At 67.5% G+C, this 20,816-nt stretch overlaps 2 protein-coding genes across 3 annotated transcripts; both read right to left on the bottom strand.

The window, feature by feature from the left end:
• Positions 1–514: 514 nt before the first annotated feature.
• Positions 515–5,844, bottom strand: TMEM98 (transmembrane protein 98). 2 transcript variants are annotated; one of them, XM_062595762.1, is made up of 7 exons: positions 5,789–5,844; positions 2,688–2,874; positions 2,107–2,238; positions 1,627–1,660; positions 1,417–1,532; positions 1,099–1,158; positions 515–795 (listed from the first exon to the last, which is right to left on the bottom strand). In XM_062595762.1, the coding sequence occupies exons 2-7, from the start codon at positions 2,816–2,818 to the stop codon at positions 585–587; spliced, it is 684 nt and encodes a 227-aa protein (XP_062451746.1). In that variant the 5' UTR covers positions 2,819–2,874; positions 5,789–5,844; the 3' UTR covers positions 515–584. The 2 variants fall into 2 exon arrangements, with proteins under 2 accessions (XP_062451746.1, XP_062451745.1); XM_062595761.1 differs by lacking the exon at positions 5,789–5,844 and adding an exon at positions 4,041–4,101.
• Positions 5,845–7,851: 2,007 nt separating this feature from the next.
• ARHGAP27 (Rho GTPase activating protein 27) lies at positions 7,852–19,079 on the bottom strand. The gene is made up of 15 exons (XM_062595754.1): positions 19,039–19,079; positions 14,133–14,227; positions 13,839–14,042; positions 13,636–13,740; positions 13,467–13,534; positions 13,295–13,382; positions 11,953–12,057; positions 11,089–11,187; positions 10,904–10,997; positions 10,479–10,604; positions 10,180–10,278; positions 10,002–10,079; positions 9,163–9,297; positions 8,570–8,675; positions 7,852–8,308 (listed from the first exon to the last, which is right to left on the bottom strand). Exons 2-15 carry the CDS (start codon positions 14,172–14,174, stop codon positions 8,131–8,133), a joined length of 1,527 nt encoding a protein of 508 aa, XP_062451738.1. The 5' UTR covers positions 14,175–14,227; positions 19,039–19,079; the 3' UTR covers positions 7,852–8,130.
• Positions 19,080–20,816: the final 1,737 nt, after the last annotated feature.

Below are 20,816 nucleotides of genomic sequence, written 5' to 3'. Positions count from 1 at the left end.
CAGGCCTCAGGCCGGGCGGGGGAGGGGGCGCCCCGCGGAGCTCGTCAGGGCGCAGGGGCGATGCGAGGCGCCCCCAAATCCTCCCCCCCCCGCTCCGCACACACACAACTGGGGCCGGGGTCACATCAGCAGGGCCTGCACCCCGGAGGCCTCGGTGACGGCGCCCCTGGGCTCCGGGCCCCGTCGGTGCCGCGTTCCGGGCGAGAGGGGATCCAAGAGGGGCCTCCCAGCTGCACGTGCACCCCCCGTGCCGGGCGCCCGAGCCCGGGGACGACGGGGCGCTGAGGGACGGCCACTTATTCCTGTCCTTCCTGTCCCGGCCGCCCCTCCGCCCTCGCCTTCCTGCCGGCCCGAAAGCAGAAGCGGAGACCGCAGAGCAGCCGGGCTCGCACGCGGCGGCCCCCCCCCCCCCCGCTCCTTCCCCCCCCGCCTGCTCCCCCAGGGGCACCCCGCTGCCGCGGGCCTCGGTCGACGCCGGAGAGACGGACGCCACCACGCCGCGGCCGTCGGGATCCGGGAGCCGTTTATTGCTCGGGGCGGGGGGGGGGACGCCGGGGAAGGGCGGCGGGGGGCCGCGGCCGCCCTCAGATAGCCGACTGCTCCTGCAGGAAGCCGCCGTCGGCGCCCGGCAGCGCCCGCTCCGGCTCGGCGGCCAGCGCCGCTTCCCGCAGCGCCGCCACGTGCTCCTCGGCCGCCGACAGGGACCGGTCGATCCAGTCCATGCCGCTGGTTTGGTGGCAGGCGCTGCGCGTCACCAGGACGAGGTGGCTCACGGAGAGCAGCAGCGCCGTGGTCCTGCGGGGGGGGGGGGGGGGGAGCGGCGGCGCCGGCCGTCACCCGCCGCCGGAGGAAGGAGACCCCCCCCTCCCTCCACATCCGCACCCCCTCCCTGGCACCGCGGAAGGCAGCCCCTGGCATTTTGGGAGCCGGGCTGCGTCATCACCTTGGCCTTGCCTCAGTTTCCCCACCAGCAGCACGTGATTCGGGGCCGGAGCAAAAGCAGGGCGTCACGGAGTGCCCCCCGCCCCGTCCAACAGGGCCGTTCCCCCGGCCGAGGGGGAGGCCCAGGGACCCCCCACCCCCACCGCGCTGCCTTACCTCGCATCCAGCAGTTTGGGATCCAGCGGCGGGTACATGGATCTCACCACATCATCCACCCTGCGAAGGGGGGACACGGGGGTCAGTCTGCGGCGCTCAGCACCCGCGGGACCCCACGAAGGTCTCCGGGAACCCACCAGCCCCTGCTTCTTGGGGGCCTTTTTTTGGGGGAGGGAGCCAAGAGGAGGCTGCCACCCGTGCTCCCCCCTCCAACTTGGCGTGCTCGGGGCTGCCTAGGAGCAGCTGAGACCCCCCCCCCTTGCCGGGTCCGGATCTCCCCCCCCCCCAACTCCATCACCCCCCGCCCCACACACACACCTGGGACTGATGCGCTTGGCCACCACGATGATATCGCCGAGGCTGGCGGGCGACTTCACGCGGGCCCCCGAGCCCATGGTCATGGCCACCAGCTTCTCCGTCAGCGTGTGGCAGATCTGCGGGGCGGAGAGCGGGAGCCCGTGGGGTGGGGTGGGGTGGGGTGGGTGGGGGACGAAGGACCGCTCCGCGCCGCTCGGCAGCGGGACTCACCTTCAGGATGGCGATGCAGTGCGAGACCAGGCCCCTGCGGACGCGGAGGAGGGCGTCAATTCGGGCATCGTCCCCCCCACCGCCAACGTCACCCCCACCCGCAGCCTAATCCACCCCTCCATCCCAGCGGAGATGTCTCCAGACCAGCCCGGGGGCATGTCCGCCCGGGATCTCGGCCTCCCATCTGGGAAACACCCCCCACCCTCCTGCCCCGGGATCTGCAGAGGGCCCACCGAGTCCAGGGTCGGGAAGCGATTTGTCCCAAGGGAACACTCCAAAGGGATTTTGCACCCAACCAGGGAGCAACATGGGGCAGCAGATGGGAGGGCACCCAGCAGAGCTGGCCTGGGCCTCAGGGCCCCCCCAAATCGCGGTGCTCTGACCACTGATGCTACCCACTGCCACGGGAAGTGACATTTCTTCGGGGCCGGCCAGCGCCGGGAGCCCGGAGCGGGGCGCTCGGGGCAGAGGCAAGCTTACGAGGCGTCCTCGATCCAGTCCTCGTTCTCCAGGATGGCCTCGATGTGGGGGTTGGTGATCACCACGTCGTCCAGCTCCAGCTCGGAGGGCTCCGACTGCGTCTCCATGGCCCCGATGAGATCCACGATGGGCCTGCAGCGGGGCACGGCACCACCTCAGCACCCGCTGCACCCCCACACGTGCGATAGGTGGGGGCCAAGCAATGGCGGGGGGGGCAGCCGCTTTGGGGCACGTGCGGGAGATGTTGGGCCATCATGACAGGGGCAAGCAAGGGGGGGCACTGGCACCCGGGGCACCCATAGGTGACACCTCTCCATCCATAGGTGACACGTCTCCATCCTCTCTTGGGGTCTCCGACGTCTTTCCAGCCCCCAGGACCCATCAACTTGGAGGAAACACCTTGGTGCAGATGCCCAGCAGCACTCTGCTGAGCTCGAGGGCTTGGGGCACCCACCACCACGTGTCCCGACCCACCAAGCCACTGCGGCCCGGGGCACCCCATGGTGAGGACAAGCCTGCTTGAGCAGGGGGACACAGGATCCCTTCGGATGGAGCCACCAGACCCCCGCGGCGCCGCTCACTTGGTGTCATAGTGGTGCAGCAGATCCTTGGGCCGGCAGTAGCGCTGCCGGCAAACCACGACCAGCGCCACGAAAGAAGCCAGGAAGATGGTGGCCAGCACGCCGATGGCCACGATGACGACCGTTTCCATCGCTCCGGCTCCTTCACGCGCGCAGCTCCATCGCGGCAGCCTCGGGAACGCGGGGTCTGCGAGGGAAGGAGAGGTCAGGGCACCGCGCGGCGGCCGAGAAGCAAGCCGGGAAGCCGTTTCACGAGGTCCGCGGGAGGCGTTGCCCGCTCCGGCCCACCATTTCTTGCCCGGTTTCCAACAGCTTTTCCAGCCTTTCCGTAGGGAGGAGGCAGGAATCGTGCTCGGGGGTCTGCAGGAACACCCGGAGCCCAGTCCGTAGGGAGCTGGGGGTCACCCAGAGCTCAGTCTATATGGGGCTGCAAGGACCCAGAGAGCCTGGTCCATATGGGGCTCTGGGGACATCCAGAGCCCAGCATATGTGGGGTTGTAGGACACCCACAGGTGAGGTCGTATGGGGGGGGGGTGCCTGTGGGGGGAAACTGAACCAAGTCTAGGCAGAGAGGCTCAGAGGCAAGTCTATATGGGGCTGCAGGGACACCCAGAACCCAGCCCATATGGGGTTATGGGGACACCCAGAGCCAAGTCTGTATGGGGCTGTAGGACACCCCCAACCAAGGCTATATGGGGCAGTGGGGGAGGACACCCAGAGCTACGTCTATGCAGGGAGGCCCAGAGGCAGGTCTATGTGGGGCTGCAGGGACGCCCAGAGCTCAGTCTATATGGGGCTGTGGGGACACCCAGAGCCGAGTCTATATGGGGTTATGTGGACATCCAGAGCACAGTCTATATGGGGCTGCCAAGAGCCTGGTCTATACAGGGTTGTGGGGATGCCAAGAGCCTGGTCTATATGGGGCTGTGGGGACACCCACAGCCTGTTCTATATGGGGCTGTGGGGACACCCAGAGCCTAGTCTATATGGGGCTGCGGGGACACCCACAGCCTGTTCTATATGGGGCTGTGGGGACACCCAGAGCCTAGTCTATATGGATCAGTGGGGACACCCAGAGCCCAGCTTACACGGGGTTGTGGGGACGTGCAGATCTCAAGTCTATACGGGCTGCAGGGATGCCGCGAGCCTGCTCTATAGGGGCCCGCGGGCAGGCCCTGCGCCCAGCCCGTCCTGGAGCTGTGCAGACACCCGGCCCCGGGGAGGGGGGGCAGTCACCGCCCTGACGGGGCTGCCGGGACCCCCGAGCCGGCCCCGCGCCAGGGCCCGAGGGGGCCGCAGGACGCGGGGGTTGTTCCCCTCCGCCCCACCAGCCCAACTTCCGCGCCTCCCTACCTGCCAGCCGCCGGCGCCGCTTCCGCAGCCGCCGCCGGCCGCCGGCGCCCGACCTTTGCACCGCCGCTGGCGCTCCACCCTCGGCGGCTCCCGGCGGCACACGGGGGCCCCCGGCCCCTCCGGCCGCCCGCCTTCGCCCCCCAGCCCTTCGCCTCGCTCCCGGCACCCCGCTCGCCTGCTTCCCCTCCCATCCCCTATATATATATATATATATATATATATGTATATATATATGTATATATGTATATATATTTTTTTTTTGGGGGGGGGGCAATCCCTATGGAAGCGGGAGCCGGACGGGGCACCCCAGCACCCATGCCCGCGGTGGGGGGGGGGGGCGCGGGGGGCTGCGGCCGGCGTGGCACCGACCCGCTCACCTCCTTCCCACTGCCGTTCCCACTGGGATTAGTGCCTTAATACCCCGCAACCCCCCCAGCGTCCCCCCTGTCCGTCTCCCCCCACCCCCCGGGAGGATTTTGGCCATTAAAGCCGATTCTGCACCGTAACCCCTTGGTGCCCACGCGAGCTGGGGGGCGCCGGGAAGGGAGGTGCTGGGGGGCTGCCAGCCCTCCAGGCTCCCCCCCCCCCAGCTGGGGTAGGGGCACCTTCGTGTGTGTGGGGGGGGATCTATGGGGCATACGGGGGAGCGGGTGCAGCCAGGGCTCCCCCAGGCTTCCTGCCTGGCTTCTAGGGGGTGGGGGTGATGTCTCCTGGGGTCCCACATGGTCCCTGGGGTCCCACACAGCCCAAGGAGGGGATCGGTCGGGGGGGGGGGAATATCTCCAGGGGTCCCAGACGGCCTGGGGTGGCGGAATCGCTCTGGGAGTCCAAAACGGCCCTGGGGAGGGAGTCGCTCCGGGGGTCTTGCAGGGCCCCGAGGTGGGGGGCTCGCTCTGGGAGTGCCGCACAGCCCCGGGTGGGGGTCGCTCCGGGGGTCCAAAACGGCCCGGGGGGAGGAGTCGCTCCGGGGGTCCTGCACGGCCCCGGTGTGTGTGGGGGAAGGTCGCTCCGGGGGTCCCGCACGACCCCGGGGGGTCGCTCCGGGGGTCCCATACAGCCCCGGTGCATGGGGGGGAAGGTCGCTGCGGAGGTCCAGCACAGCCCCGGGGGGGGGGTCGCTCCGGGGGTCCCGCACGGCCCCGGGGGGGGGGGGTCGCTCCGGGGGTCCCGCACAGCCCCCGCGTGTGGGGGAAGGTCGCTCCGGGGGTCCCATACAGCCCCGGTGTATGGGGGGGAAGGTCGCTCCGGGGGTCCCGCACAGCCCCGGGGGGGGGGTCGCTCCGGGGGTCCCGCACGGCCCCGGGGGGGGGGGGGTCGCTCCGAGGGTCCCGCACAGCCCCGGTGGGGGGGTCGCTCCGGGGGTCCCGCACGACCCCGGGGGGTCGCTCCGGGGGTCCCATACAGCCCCGGTGTATGGGGGGGAAGGTCGCTCCAGGGGTCCCGCACAGCCCCGGGGGGGGGTGGTCGCTCCGGGGGTCCCGCACGACCCCCGCGTGTGGGGGAAGGTCGCTCCGAGGGTCCCGCTGTGGTCGCGGACGGTCCCCCCCGCCCCGTCCCGTGGGAGCGGGCGGGCAGCCGGGCCGGGCCGGGCCGGGGGCTCCGGGGCCCGGCCGGGCGCCGTCGCGGCAGCCGCGGTCCCTCCCGGCGGCGGAGGCCCCCCAGCCCGGTCCGGCCCGGCCCGGCTCGGCTCGGCTCTGCCCGGCCCCAGCGCCCGGTCGCGCCCCCCGCCCCGTCCCCCCCCGCCGCACCTGGAGCCGCGCCGCGGCGGCCGCGCACAAGATGGAGGCCGGGGCGGGGGCGGGGGGCGCCGCGGCCGGGGCCGGGGCCGGGGCCGGGGCCGGGGCTGCGCCGGGCCCGCCCGCCCCGAGGGTCCCGGCACCGCCCCGAGGGTCCCGGCACCGCCCCGAGGGTCCCGGCGCCGCCCCGAGGGGTCCCGGCGCCGCCCGCCCCGCCGCCGCCGCGGCCCGGAGGGTCCTCGGGTGTCCCAGCGGGTCCCAGAGTGTCCCAGAGTGTCACCACTGCATGCCAAAGTGTCCTCGCTGTGTCCCAAAGTGTCCCCGAATGTCCCAAAGTGTCCCCTCGGTGCCCCAAAGGGTTCTCTTTTGTCCCAAAGTGTCCCCTCGTGTCCCCAAATGTCTTTATCGCGTCTCAAATAGTTCCCTCATGTCGCAAAGCATCCCGTTGTGTCCCAAAGTGTCCCCTTGGGTCCAAACGTACTTCTCATGTGTCCAGCATCTTCCTTGTGTCCCAAAATATCTCGTGGCCTCCCAAAGTGTCCCCTGGTGTCCCTGCTCTGCCCCAAAGCATCCCTTGTACCCAAATATTCCCCACTGCTTCCTCTCATGTCCCCGCCGTGTCCTAAGCATCCTGTTGTGTCCTGAAATATCCCCGCTGCATCCCAGTGTGTCCCCATCGTCTCCCAACGGGTCCCCACAGAGTCCCACACCACTCCTGTTGTATGCTAAACTGTCCCCCTCCCATCCCAGAGCATCACCCCCGTGCCCAAACTGTCCCCGTCACACCCCAAGGTATCGTCATCACGTCTCACGGCGTCCCTGTCGGGTCCCAGTGCCTCCCTATCATGTGCCTAAGCATCCTTGTCACGTCCCCTGGTGTCCCCGTTATGTCCCAAACCGTTCCTGCTGTGTCCCATACCGTCCCTTTTGTGCTCTGTGTTGTCCCCGTCGTGTCCCAAACCATCTCCGTCGTGTCCCAAAGGGCACCTGGGGGCAGCTGTGATCCTGCCCCGACAAAAGCCTGAATTTGATAGCAACAGCTTCGGGGACAGAGCAATGCAGGGACCCCCCCCCCCCCACCGTGTCCCCAGCTTTGCCGTCCATGTCTTGGCTGTCTGTGGGCTCCGGTGGACAGAAACACGGAAACGTGGCGTTTCTGCCACGGGGTGGTGCAGCGCGGCCGGGCACGGCTGCCGGATACGCGCCCTCTGCCCCGGGGAAGCGGTTCGGCGCCCGGCACCCCTCCGCGGGGCCGAGCTCTCTCCCTCGTGCTCCCAAAGCACCCGCATCCGCGGCTTTGCAGCCAGGATTAAAGCTACGCACAGCAGATCTGCTCCGGCGGGGGCAGACGGAGGAGCGGGACGGTCCCAGCACCGCTCCGGTGCTGGGTGCGCGAGTTGTCCGCGGCTCTCTGCCCTCCTCCGCCTGTCCCAGGTCTGGGGACAGTCCCCTGCCAGACAACGGGGCCCCTTTTTGCCCCCCACACTGGGCTGCCCATCTTTCTGCACCCCCCCCAGCTGTGTCCCAAGAGCCCCCGAGCCCCCGGAGGGACGTTTCTGACATGAGGTGCTGGGGGTCCTTGCGCCCGTTCCGCCAGCCGGACCTGCCATTGGTCATAGCTGCTTGCACAGTGGCACGGTGCCACCAGCTGCGTGCAGGACACAGACCCACTGTCCCCTCTGCCCCCTCCCCAGCAAAGCATCACATCGGAGGGGGACACTGGGGAACAACGGCGATGCAAGGGGAGGACGAAAATTAAAACGCTGTAGTGGGCAAGGAGAGGAAAAATGGGGACCATAGACAGTCGGAGCAGGGAAGTGCATCGTGGTGAGATGTGCTCCTCTCTGATGCCTCCAGCCATGCCCGGAGGGGTTCAGGACTGTGTTGGGGGGTCCCGTTCTCGCAGGGCTTGTCTCAATGGGGGGATGGCCACGGGGGGCTGTGATCAGAGGGACCCTCCCCAGCCACATGTGCCCCTTGGAGCTCAACCTCCATGTCAGGAGCTGCTCGCTTCCCGAGGTTGATTCCCTGAGATCACCAACCCCACCGGGGACAAGCAGCAGACGACAGCGATGGCCGAGGATGACTGTTTCTTGTGCCACCAGCTCTGGCACTTGTCCCTTGAACCACGTCCTGGGTTCATGTGGCTTGTGCAGTCAACGTTGTGGAGTCTGCCAGGCCACCGGGCTCTGGCCCTGCCTATTTATTGAACCAACAATCGCTGCCACCATGGTCCATAGTCTGAGGATAGGCCAGCGTTATGCGATGCAACCCCAAGAGTCCTTCTCTTGCTATTCTGCTCCTCTGAGTCCCTGCCACTGCGCTTGTCCCTGCACGTCCCTGTGCTGCCAGACTTAGCCGTCTGGGAAGATGTAGCTGTATTGGTTCAAGATGTGCTCCACTATCTGGTTCTGGAAGACCATGTGCATGGCCATGTTGCCCTCCTCGCTCGCCGGTCGCAGCAGCGTGGGGCCAAACACGATGGCAACGCTCTGCACTGACATCCGGTTCTCCTCCTTGTACTCGATCACCCTGCGGGGAGAAGGACAGTGTCACGGTGCCATCAATGCCCCCAGTGCCCTTGATCTGCCACCAGACTTGACCCCAGCCCATGTGCTGGCCCCACATTCCTGCCAATTTGGCCCTGGGACCCTCTGCCCGCTCTCCCTTTCTGCCAACCTGCCCAGGACTGGCTTGGCTCACAGGGACCAGGTGGCTTACAGCTGCCACTCATATTTTGGACCCCTCTATGGCTGGCTGTCCCTGGTCCCTGGGATGCATGATGGGTGTTACCTGCAGAGGTGTCGGAAGAGGACTTTCATGGTGTCGTGGTTGGCGGGTGGCAGGGAATACACTAGGTCGCGGACGCACCGGCTCCGCCACATTGGCTCGTGCATTTCTGCAAGGGAAGGACAAACAGGACATGCTGGGGTGCTGGATCTGTCCTGCAGAGCTGGGAGCCCCATCTGGGGCCTGCCTGACTGTGGAGATGGGGACAGGGATGGAGTGGGGCAGATCTCCATGGCATGGCTCCTGCAGCACTGCAGGAATCTCTCCTAGGTCCCAGGGGTGCTGCAAGGACCCGCTCACATCCTGGGGTGTCCCTGATCTGGCCTCGTCCCCAGCATTGTTCTCGGCCAGGGTGGGTTCACCCATCGTGACTGGTACCTACTGCTGTCCCCAGTGCTTGGTGGGGATGTCGCTTCCCTGCAGTCTCCTCCTACATTGACCCTGGGATGGTCTCAAGGAGGGAACCATCCCTGTGGAACCACCTCACAGCTCCAAGTCTTTGCAGTCCAAGGAGGAAGAGGTTTTGGAGGTGAAATGTGATGGGAAAGTGCAGAGGACACATTGGCACTGAGGCTGGACCTGTCTCCTGGACTTACGGATGGCAGCGATGAACTTGTCAAAGTAGGCGAAGGGGAAGAGTGGCTCTGGCAGCTCACGGAAGAACAGCTTCAGGGCCCCGGTGATGACGTGGATGTCCTCCCACCGCCCATCATCCAGGTCGAGATGCTCATCTGTGGGGATGCTCATCAGGCAGGTCCCAGGACACAACGTGGGACCCACACTGTTTGCTGGCTGTGCTGCCTGTACAGCCCAGCAGAACTGGACGGACTTCCCCCTGGTCCCGATTGGTCATCCAAGCCCACATGGATGGCCAGGACACCTTGGGGCTGCCCCTGCCACCCTTGGCTCTCCCACTGCTCTGGGGCTCTTTGCTCCTGCACATAACAGAGTGAAAGCAAGAGGAAAAGCAAGCCAAGCTCTGCTTGAGCAAGCTCCATGTACACCCCTCAAATCCTCTCCTATCTGGAGAGATCTGCTTAGCAGATCCCTGCTGGGGCCCAGCTCACTTTGGCAAGACCAGGCCAGGACAAGCCAGGAATTGTGGGGATTTCCCAGAGTTCAAAGGAGGGGAGAGGATCTCCACATCCATGGAGCTCCCATCCTTTCCTCTCCAGCTGAGTACCAGCGACATTTCACCCCTTCAAGCTGGAGCCCCTCATTGTGTGAGGCCCTCAGAGACCCTCAGCTTTATGTTTGTATCTTATTTCCAGTATGGATTTTTCCAGATGTGATTTTTCTGCCCCAGGAAAAGATGCCCTGCAAGCTGCAAAGTGCTCCCAGCATCCTTGGGGCTTGACTCCCCATACAAGGATGAGAAGAATCGATGGGAGATATTTGAGGGGGTAGAAGAGAAACGAGCCACCCCCAGCCCTACCGTGATCCACTTTGTAGCGCAATTTCTGGATTGTCGCCAGGTTGCCGCTAACTCGGTACAGTCCGTCTATGTCCAAACCTGGCAGAGGGTAGAAGAAAAATGCTTGGTTAGGTGCAACCTGGTGCAAGGGTGCTCCCTGGGTGCTCTGCCCGTCCTTGAGCCCTGGGTGCAACCCTACCTCTCCTCTCCACTGTCTGGATGCATTGCTGGACAAAGCGGGGCACCGTGCTCCTCTCCCGCTCGCACAGCGTTTGCAAGGAGCAACCGAACACTTGATCTGCAAAAAACAGATGGAGAAGGTTTGAGCACAGATGATGGAGCCAAAAAGATGCCCAGAGGCAAGTCTCAAGGAGAGAACCCCCATTCCAGCAGGAAGATGCCTGCAACATGCTGGACAGAGAGGCATCCCTGTAAGATGTGCTAGAAACAGCCGGCTTGGCCCCCCAGCACATCCCACGAGCCCAGCCAGACGCCTACCTTTGATGTAGCCCCGCTCCCGCAGCGACTGCAGCGTGGGCCGTCTCTGCAGAAACTTGCGCAGCTTGTTGCGCACTTTGCTGGAGTCGCTCTCGCTGCTGGCACTGCCCGTTGCCTGTCCGGATGCTGATGGAGATGGGGGAGAGGTGAGGATACCCCCAAATGGGACCAGGGAGGGGATCGGGGCCAGGAGCTGGCTTGGGGGCAGCAAGGAAGATGCTGGGGACGTTGCTGCCTGGCCCAGACATGGGCTCGGCGCGAGGCCTCTGTGCATCTGGCCAACGTGGCACCTCTGCCATTCCTCCATCCTTGCATGGATGTGTCCTGCTCTGCCAGCGCCACCCGTGTGTCTGTCTGTCCCAGCAGATCTGCCATGCCGCGGCCCCCAAAGCTTTGCTCCTGGGACGGAGGAGCCGCTCGCTCACCTGCAGTCCTCTTCTCTTCGATAGTTCCCAGTTTCTCCCTGGACCCAAATTCAGCCCCATTTTCCACATCATCTTCTGGAGGGAAGTCTGCACCCTAGGAAAGGGGCAGGGTGAGATGCAGGTGCCAATCTCAAGTATGAGAGGTCCCGGAGAAGGGGCTGGCCACCGCGCAAGTGCCTGCTCACCAGCCGCCCGATACTGTCCATGATGGCCTTCTGCCATGTGGCGATGATCTGCTCCGAGTCGTGCTGGATGAGGAACTCCGAGCCTTCCCGCGTCTTCAGCTACAGGTGCAGCAGGCAGCAGTCAGGGCAGGGGCACCACTCCACTCTGCCACCTGGCTCTGCAGTCCCTATTGCCCCAGACCTGGTGCGCAGGAGCCGGAGCTGGGCCGTGCTCTAAAGATGACGCAGCCACATCCCTTGGGGAGCATCCTCCACCCCAACGTGAGCCAGCTCCACTCTGGGGCTCTGCCGGACCCTATCTGCATTTAGCCATATCTCCTGCCCTACCTTCATCATCTCTCCTGGCCCTGCCCTCAGGTGAGGCAAGGGCCAGGTTGTAGCTGAGACCGGTGCACAACTCATTGCACTAATGACCCCGGCTGCCTTCTTTTATCTGGCTTCAGCTGCTGCAGGGATGGGACTGCGCAGCATTGCAAAGCCTGGGCTTGTCACTCTGATTTCCGTATAAACTTCCCCCGGGGCCCTTTGCTATTTGCTGCAAGTTTCCTCCATGTGCAAAACTCAGGAAGAGAAACCCTGCCGTGAACATACGTGGTGGGGCCAGCCCGGATGGGGTGGTGAGGCCGTCCCTGGGTGATGTGAGCTCCTAGGAATGGGCCTGGGGACACAGCATTTCCCCCTCACCCTGGCATGGGCACAGCCCCCAACATGTTCTCAGGGACTAAATGCAATAAATCACAGCAAATCCCGCTCCGGTGGCTTTTGTTCCCCTTTGCTGCTAGTGAGAAAAACCAGAGCTGGGCAGGTGGGACATGCATGGACCCCAGCAGGTGGTCAATGGCCCGCTGCCCCCAGGACACCCACCTCTAGGACGTTTTTCTTGCTGGATTTGTCCTTGCTGGCCCAGGTGACGGTGGCCCCTTGTAGCTCCACCGTGTGCTCCGGCGTGGTCAGAGTGGCAGGGTGTCTCTGTGGAGCCCAAGGAGATGGTGGCATCAGCAGAGGCTAGCCAGAGAAGCTAGGGCCACGAGGAACGTCTTGGGATTGCCCGCATCCGAGGCTGGGGTAAAACATCTGGACACTTGGCCCGGAGCTGCTGGGACCGGCCTAAGACAGGACCCTGCTGGGCACGTGCCGAAGCAGGACACCAGCAGCTGGGATGTCACGGGTTTGGGGGGGGGGGTCAGGGCTGCTTGCCACCTCCCACACAGCAGCTCTCCGGCCCTGTAGGCAGGAGGCTGGGTTGGTTTTCCATGCCCAAAGGAAGGGCAGCGTCGCACCGCGATGCTCGGGGCGCTTGGGATTGCCGGTGGGGCTGCCATGGTCCGCAGCGGGGGAGCAGGGGCCAGGCGCTGAGGCTGGTCCCACCACACTGGGACAAAAAAACCCACAGAAGTGAGCCCGCACGTTCACTTCCTGACACCGGCACCTCGGCGGCACCCTTTCTATTTTCCTCCGCTTCAAACACTGCTTGTAGGAGCAGCAAACGTCCCCTTGCGGGTCCGTCCCCTCCCGAGGCTCCCGGATCTCCTCCCTGCAGCCGTCTGGACCGGGGCAGGAGGCTGCTGCCACGCGGCAGGAACCGCTCTCATCTCCCCAGCCTGTACCAAGGGTGTCGCGGCTGCCGGCTGGGACGGAGCCGTGCCCGATGATAGACACCGTCCCCTTGTGGGACGAGCCCCAGCCCTGGAGGATCTCAAGGTTTAGGGTCTGGGCTGGTCGCAGCGTCTTGCAGCAGCAGCGTTAACCTCGGGAAAGGAGGCCAGCGAAGCGCTGCACCGTCTTTGCTGGGTGTCGGGCGGGTGTCCACGAGGAAGGCGCACCCACGGGGTTTTAGCAGGAACCAGACATCCAAACTGCCTGTGCACGCGCTTCCCACCACGGGGGCGGCAGCGTGGGACGCCCCCCCCAGCCCCGGCCGAGGGTTTCAGCCTGGCCTCTTTCTCTTCCCGTTGCAACCTTCACCGCAGGATGTTGCAAGCCGGCGCCGGCACGAGGGTGCTGGGCGCCACAGGCAGCTTCTGCATTTGGGTCCCGCTCGGGCCTTTTTGGGCTGGGGTTGGGGGCTGTGTGTGTGTGTGTGTGTGTGTGTGTGTGGAGGGGGGGGAACGGCCGGGCTTTGCCGTGCTGCCTTTGCCGCCGAGCCGAAGGCGCTGAGCTCTGCGCGTCCGAACGTTAGAACAGCCGCGCGCCGGGAGCCGCTTACCAAAGCGCCGGCGGACGAGTGCTTCGAGTCCTTGAAGAAGGTCAGGATCCCCCCTTCCAGGACAGTCCAGGACGAGCTCCAGTTCTTCCTGGGGATGAGACGCGCCAGGGTCAGCCGTGGGCACGCGAGTGCCGCGACGGGGCATGCCGGGGTGCGAGGCCGGACCCCTTACCGCAGCCGCTTCCCTCGGTCCGCCGTTTTGGTCCGGTTGAGCACACCGGCCTTCTCGAGGCTTTTGAGCTGGAAGGCAAAACCCGGGTTTGGGGGGGGGGGGAAGGGGTTGAATCCTGCTCCCCCCCCCGCCGAAGCCACCGCGCGGGGCCCGCGGCGGCCGCTCTCACCTTCTCCTCCCCGCGCGCCGGCGCGCTGCCGGGCCAGGCGGCGAAGGGCCCGCTGTCCTGGCTGGAGCCGCTGCTGCCCCTGTCGCGGCGGCCGAGCGCCGGCACCTGCGGAGGGACGGAGCGTGGCCGGTGAGGCCGACGGCGGCCCCCGGCGTCGCCTCGCCGCGCTCCTCTTTGCCCTCCCCTCCCTCCTGCCGCCGTACCGGCTCTGCAGCGTAGGGCTCGGCGCAGAAGACGGCTCCCTCGGCGCGGCGCGGCCCGCGGCAGCCCGCCGGCGAGCCCGGCTCGGCGAGGCGGTAGGGCGAAGCGCCGCGCTCGTAGGAGCCCACGGGCTCGTAGTCCTCCTCGGGGTAACCCTCCAGCTCGTCGGGAGACGCCTCGGCATAGTCCGTCTCCGGCGTGGGCGGCTGCGAAGGGCGAACGGCTGAAGGCGGCCGGCCGCGGCCCGCCACCGCCGGCGCCCGGCCGCCCCGCGCGCGCGCCCGCGCGCTGCTCACCCGCTGCTCCACGGGCCCGCGCCGCGCAACCCCCGGGTACATGTCCTGGGAGCCGCCTTCGTCTCCCGGGTAGGGGGGGTCCCACGACGCCTCACCTGTTACCGAATTATAGAAAAAAGCCTGTCCGCTGCCTTCGTCCACGTACTGGCCCCACTCGGCTGGCTCAGGGCTGCGGGCGAGAGCGCAGGCGGGAGAGGCGGCGGGACTCACTCCGTCTTCTGCCTCCTCAAAGGGGCAATCCCACGTGGTCTCGCCCGTGAGCGGGTTGTAATAAAACAAGTGGCCGCTCTCCGGGTCCGTGTGGGTTTCCCAGTGGGCCGGGGAGCCGTGGGGCTGCTCCCGGCCTGGCGGCGCCGGGCCGGCGGCCGCCGCTTCCTCTCGCAGCTCCTGGATGTTGAGGTAAACGGGAGCGGGCGGCTTCTCCGGCTCCTTGCGCACCTGCGGCGGGACGGGCGACGCGTCACGCCGGCGTCGGCCCCCCCGGCCCAGAGCCGCGGCACGGCCCGCCCGGACGCGCTCCCCCGTCTCCCTGGGCTCTCGGAAAAACGAGAGCGGCCGGAGGGCGGCGGGAGAGGAGTTCGGAGCCCCGCGGCCCCGGCCCGTCCCGGCGCCCCGCCGGCTCTGCGCGGCCGACGGCCTCCCCGCCGCATCCCGAAATAGCTGCAGGTTTCGAGCCGGCCCTGCGAGCCCCCGGCTCGGCCGCCTCGCGTGGCCGGCGAGGGCTGCTTGGGGCACGCCGGTGCCGGCGTGGCCCCGTGCTCTGCAGCCCCCCGCTTTCGCCTCTGCCCTGGTTCTGCTCCGGCGCTTGACGTTTAAATTCCCCTTGCAGCCCGGCCCGAACGGGCGCTCCCAAACGCACAGCTCTGCAACCCCCGGGCGCCTCCACGAGTTGCAAAAACTCAGGGAAAACATCGATGCTTTTGCACTGCAAAGGGAGAAAGATCCTCTTTCTGCCTTGCTTCCTTGCAGAGCTCGTCCCCGCCGTGGCCCCGGCTACCGGCACGGGGCGGGAACGTTCCCAGGGCTCGAAACTGCCCCGAGCAGGAACGTCGCCAAAGCCGTGCCGCCGCGGGGCCTGTTACCCTTTGATCATCCCTGCTTTTACTGCCTTCCCGGAGCGGCAACGGGGACAAAGTTTTCCCGGTCTTGCCTGTCTCCCCGTGTCCCCAGCAGTGCTGGCGGTGACGCCCCAGGACCCTCTGCCGCGGTGCCCACGGGCACCCTCGGGGTGCAGGGCACCGGGGAGCAGGGCGAGAGGCCACCCTTGTGCTGCAGACGCGGGACGTGGGGGCAGCGATGGGGAGGAGGACTTTGGTGGCAGCACCCGGCTCGGGATATGGGACGCTGCTCTGCCGTCCGGGTCCCACCTCGAACGCGGCTCCCCCAGCACCTCCCCTTCATTGCACCGATTGCATCTTCGGCCGTTTGCCCTTTCCCCATGGGAAACCACAAGCCGGTTCGCAAGCTTCTTGGTGAGCCACTCGGGCGTTTCGGAGCCCGGGGGTGCTGCCCACGGCCCCTGGGAACCACCTGCCCTTGGCTTCCTCCAAAGCACCCAGGGGAAAGTGGTGAAAGAGCCCCGGCGTTTCTCCGCACCCCGCTGCAGCCCATCTCCGGGGCAGCCCCCGAGGTGCTCCCCCAAAACCCTCGTCTCCCTACCTTGCCCAAATTAAGCAGCCGGGACACCCTGCTCTTGGAGCGGTGCAGCACGCCGGACGCCCGGTCGCCCATCTCGGCTGGCCGGGGTGCGCAGCGAGGCCGGGTGCGGAGCCGCGGCGAGGCACCGTGCGGCTGACGGCGAGACCCGCCGGCGAGGCAGAAATGAGAACCTGCCCCGATATGGGCCGGAGCGCTTTGCGCTCTTCCTGTTGGGGTTTTTGGGGCGGAAGAGTTGCCTTGGAGACCCGAGTTTTGAGCGATGCATGCTTAGTTGCTCGTTGACGGTTTTACACCATCTTGCCACCCGCCGGCTGCAGTTGGGACCGCAAAATCCCAGCGGTGGCGGCGGCGATGCAGCACGGATCACTCCGGGGAGCAGCAAATATCCCTGGGAAGTGCTGCACCCGGGGATGTGACTGATGCTAACCGCCCACCCAGGATGCTTCCAGAAAGAAAGGGTTTTCCATCCTGGACAGCCTGGAGATGCATGGCCAAGTCACTCCTTGCAGGACCGTGGGAAAGCCCATGGCAGGGGACCGATGGCTGGTGGTGGATCAGCCGGTGTGACAACCGGTGCCATCGCCCTCCCACTGCCCCCACGGTGATTTTGCCCTCCTGGGACGCGGTGGTGGCATGCCTCTTGGGCAATGTTGCTTAAATACGGATACGCTGCAGCCTCATTATCCAGCCTGCGGATGGGGAACGGGGCCACGAGAGGCGAGCCAAGCTCTGTGCACTGCGGAGCCTGAAACCGGGCGATTTCAAGGTCCTGCCGGCTGGTTCCTGCAAGCGGCGAGGAGGCTCGGATGAGAACAAGGAAAGGCTCTTCGGTCTTGAGGAGATAGGCCAAGCCCGGCCCGATGCCAGGGCTAACAGCCAGACAGATTCCCACGGGCATTAAATCCTCCTTTAAAGAGTCTCCATCCCTTAAGGGCTGCAGAGGCAGCCCAAACGGTGAAAGCCTCTTGCAGGGCAACAAACGCCAGTGAACAAGCACAAGTCGGGATTTGCCGAAGCCTCGAGATGGCACAACGTGTCCCCGGGTCGCAAAAGCCTCCGGATGGGGCGGATCACTCCGAGTGCCTGCGGGATTCAGCAGCGCCGGCTCGGGAGCGGGCAGCGCGGCCGAAGCAAGCTCGCTGTGGGGCCACCGCGGGGAACAACACGCCCCGGCAGCTGAGATGGGTTTGGGGTTTCGCCTGCCTGTGTCCGTGGGTGCGGAAAGCCGGGCGACGTGGGGTGCCTGGTCCTGGGCACCAAGTGCTGCCCGGGTTTTTGGGGCCGTGGAAGCACATCGGCACACAAAAGCGGAGATTTCTTATTGCCCCGCGGGCCTGACCATGGTGCCACTCCGCACCCCGGCTGGTATCGATGGGCTTCGGCTGAGCAAAGAGCACCAGGAAGGCTGCGGTAGCAGCTGGGAAGCCCCGACAACACTGGGAAAGGGTGAAGAAACCTCCCGGCACGAGCTCTGGCTTTGCCATCACACAGGGGCAGCGAGGCCATTCCCGACCCTACGGTTTCCCGGAGAGGAGCAGGGCAGCAGCCCTCCCCGTCCTGCTCCAACCGAGGCGGCTCGCAAAACACATCCCCAGCAGGGATGGCATGGAAAAAGCTGGGGGGAAACCCACAGCTCCTCCATGAATGCTTTTTCCACCCTCAACGGCTCTGATCCCTCCCTGCCGGCTGTTTCCGTGCCGTGGCCGGGGTGGCAGCTCGGCTCGCGGGAGAGATCAGCCTTGATGGCATCGTAAAGTAATAAACAGGGTATAAAATTCCGCCCCCGCCACAGGGACTCCGACACCTCGGACTCTCCATTTGCCAGAAGGACCCAGGTCAGATCCCCCTCACCCAGCACGTGCCTCACCGGCTCCTGCGCGGGGTCCGGCACAGCTGTGGCTCCCCGTCTGGCAGAGACCCCCCCCCCCCCGAGGCCGGCGGTGGCGGCCGTAAGGAGGCTCTTCCCGAGAGCCTGGCGGAGGCTCCGGCTTCCATCGCCCAGCCTCGATCACCCTGAAACGGCGACCGGACGTGGGGCCACGTGCCGAGGTGGGCGCAGGATGCTCGGACGCGCGAAAGTCCTGGGCTGGCTGCGCACGGACCAGGTGCCGGAGTTTTTTGGATGGTGTCTTGCTGCATTTCCCAGCTCCCTGTTTTTTTTTTTTTTTTTTTTTTTTTGGGGGGGGGGGGGGGCTGCATTTTTGTTTTTGCTCCCATGCTGAGGCTGTAGCCAGAAGCAAAGCTCAAAACAGGAAGGGAGAGCTGCTCATCCGATTTAAAACTGGCCGAACACCTCGCCAAGCGTGTGCCCAGGCCAAGCCAGCCCTGGCTGCCGCCAAGCTCGTCCCCCGTGCGAAGAGACCTCCCCGGAGCTGCGGGCGGCTGTAAAATGGCCGTGCAACCTGCTCCGTCCCGGGGTGGGATCGCCCATCCCGGGGGGATCAAGGAGGACGCAGCACTTCTTGGGGGGGGGGGGAGGAAACGTGCTCCCACGTGCAGGTCCCAGGGGTTTGGCCGAGGAGAGGGGCCGCAGGGCACCGGCTCCCCGCTCCACCGGCGGCGGGTGCAGCCAGGAGCAGGCAGCGACACCCACGTCCTCCCCACCCTGGGGTGGCCCGGGAGCCGCCACCGCGGCCGGCCGGCCGGGAAAAGCCCGGCACTACTTACTGCCTTCGTGGGGGGGGGGGGGGGGCTCAGCGGCGGCCTCGGGGGGTGCCGGCGACTCCAGGCGGCCCACCCGTCTTGCCGGGGATGCACCCAGCTCCCGCCCTCCGGATGCACCCTGCTCCCGCCCTGCGGCGCTGGGTGCTCCGGGGGCAGGTGAGCCACTCGCCCTGCTCCCGAGGGGAGGAGTTGGTGCAACTCGCTTTTAACCCCTTTCTGCCTTCACCCAAAAGCGCCCCGCACGGCGCCACGGCCGGCGAGGGGGCACCCTTGGGTGCACCCGGGCGGCCTCGGCTGGAGGGATTCGCCCGGCGGAGCCCAGCGCTCGGGGCGTAAGGGATATTCAAGCCTGCTCTGGCTTCTGCACTGCAGCTAGTCTTTTCCGGGGCCATTTTTCAAGCGGAGCGTCTCTCTCCGCGGGAGCCACCGCTGTCTCCGCGTGCTCGGGAGCAGGCGCTTGAGAATCGGTCGGGGAAACCGAGGCACGGCGTCGGGGGAGGCCGATCCTCGGCAGCCCCCCCCCCCCACCACCACCACCACCCCCGGCACGCCGCGGCAGGAGAGACGGGCGCCGTCACCGTACCTGAGCCGCCTGGCCGGCAGCCGGCCGCCCCCTCTCCGTCTCCGCGTCCTTGCCGGCGGCGTGAAGGGTTTCGGAGGCCGCCCGGGGCTGCAGCGTCGCTCGCGGCGGGGCCCGGGCCGCCTCGAAGGAGCTCGGCGCCGGCGGCGCGCCGGAGGGCAGAGCGTCCGCGCCGGCGTGCAGGAACCGGTACTCGTAGGCCGGCGGCTGCTCCGGGCCGGCGCGCGGCGGCGGGGCGGCCGGCGTGCGGCGGCGGCGGTGGCGGGGTGCCGGCGCGGCCATGGGGGGCAGTTCCTTGACGTACTGGGCCGGGATGTAGAAGGGCCGGGCGTCGTCGCCGCCGCTCTTGACGTGCCACCAGTGGTCGTTGGTGCGTTTGAGCAGCACGTAGCGCTCGTTGGGCTTGATGGAGACCAGCGTGCCGTCCTTGGCGCGGTACTCGAAGCCGTACTCCACCAGCACGTACTCGGCCTCCGGCGGCCCCGCCGGCTCCATGGCGGCCCCCGCCCCCGGGCGCGCGGGCCTGCTCCCGCCGCCTGGAAAGCACGGCGTGGGGAAGGGGGCTGCCGAATCTCCCCCCACCCCATCACCACCCCACCCCGGGGCGACTCAACCCGCCACGCTGGTCCCGTCCCCCCCCACCCCCCGGTGCCCCAACCCGTCCCCCCCCCCCCCCCGCCAAGGGCTAGCGGCAGGCCCGGGGGTGCCTGCGGCTCGGAGCTGATGGGGTGCCCCCCCCTCCAAAACCCCGGTGGGTCCCCAGTGTCGCAGCACCAGCCGCGCCCTCCCCCCACCCCCCCTCGGCCCCACTTCCCCGGGGGCAGGATCAGGCCCTGGCACCGCATCCGGCCCCCCCCCCCCACCCACCGCCACCCCGACCCCAGCGAAGCAGCTCGCCGAGCCGGCCCTGCCGGACCCCCCCCCTCCAGCTCTCCCCGCCGAGGCGCCCTCAACCGGACCAAAACGGCGGACCGAGGGAAGCCTCGGCGTCGCCCCCCAGCTCCCCCGCCGCCCCGCGCGGCATTTACCTTCAGAGCCCCCCGCGCGCGGCGGGGAGCCGCCGAGGCCGGCCCGGGCCTCCGAGCAGCCGCCGGTGCCGGAGCCTGCCCGCGCCCGCCGGGCCGGTCTCGACTTGCCTGCCGGGCCGCCGCCGCCGCCGGTTTCCTGCGGAGCGCTTCGCGCCGGCTTCCGCGCTGCCAGGAGGCGAGACGCCCGGATGAGGGGCGAGCCTCAACGCGGCGGCGCCCGGCGGCACGCTTCCCGCCGCCCCGGCGGCCGCTCGGCCTCGGCGGGCGCTGGCGGCGGTGGCGGCACCACCGGCGGGGCGCCCGGCATCGCCGCCCACGGCTCCGGCGACTGACGGGCTCGGCGGGGCGGCCCGGCTCGGCGGCCCGGCCTATTTCCTCTCCGGGAGGCCCGTGACGGCCCCAGGAAGGAACCGGAGCGAGGGCAGGGGCTGCTTCGGAGGGGGAAGTCGCTTCCCGCCTCCGGCCACGGCTCGGGGTGGGGGACGCGGGAGGGAAGCGCCGGCGCCGGGCCCAGGGGCGCGCGTTCGGTCGCGGGCAGGTCCCCCGTGCCGGGGGGGCCGCAGGGACGCGGGGGCACGGCCGCGTCCCCCCTCGATCCTGGGGGGGAGTGTTTCTCTTTCGCAGCCACGGCGGGAGGAAACGATTCCTCGGGGAGGTTCCTGCCGCGGGAAGGGCCGGGCCCGGAGGCAGGACCCGAATGCAGCCGTCGGCCCGCGGGCTCGGCCTCGGCGCCCTCGGAGAGGAGCCGCGGGG

The sequence above is a fragment of the Rhea pennata genome, chromosome 26 (genome assembly GCF_028389875.1).
Source record: "Rhea pennata isolate bPtePen1 chromosome 26, bPtePen1.pri, whole genome shotgun sequence".
NCBI classification, from domain to species: domain Eukaryota; kingdom Metazoa; phylum Chordata; class Aves; order Rheiformes; family Rheidae; genus Rhea; species Rhea pennata.
The sequence above is the reverse complement of the archived record's forward strand: the minus strand, read 5'-3'. Positions and strand labels throughout refer to the sequence as shown.

Bases quoted from the DNA above. Each gene is read 5' to 3' on its own strand.
- ARHGAP27 (XM_062595754.1), bottom strand. From the start codon at position 14,174: ATGTACCCGGGGGTTGCGCGGCGCGGGCCCGTGGAGCAGCGG. The intron at 11,188-11,952 runs GTGGGTGTCCTG...CTGCACCTGTAG, and splicing joins GCAAGAAAAACGTCCTAGAG to CTGAAGACGCGGGAAGGCTC. The intron at 8,676-9,162 runs GTAAGTCCAGGA...CTTCCCTTGCAG, and splicing joins CAAGTTCATCGCTGCCATCC to AAATGCACGAGCCAATGTGG.
- TMEM98 (XM_062595762.1), bottom strand. From the start codon at position 2,818: ATGGAAACGGTCGTCATCGTGGCCATCGGCGTGCTGGCCACCATCTTC. The intron at 2,239-2,687 runs GTGAGCGGCGCC...GCCCCGCTGCAG, and splicing joins CTGCACCACTATGACACCAA to GCCCATCGTGGATCTCATCG. The intron at 1,661-2,106 runs GTAAGCTTGCCT...CCGCGTCCGCAG, and splicing joins GACTGGATCGAGGACGCCTC to GGGCCTGGTCTCGCACTGCA.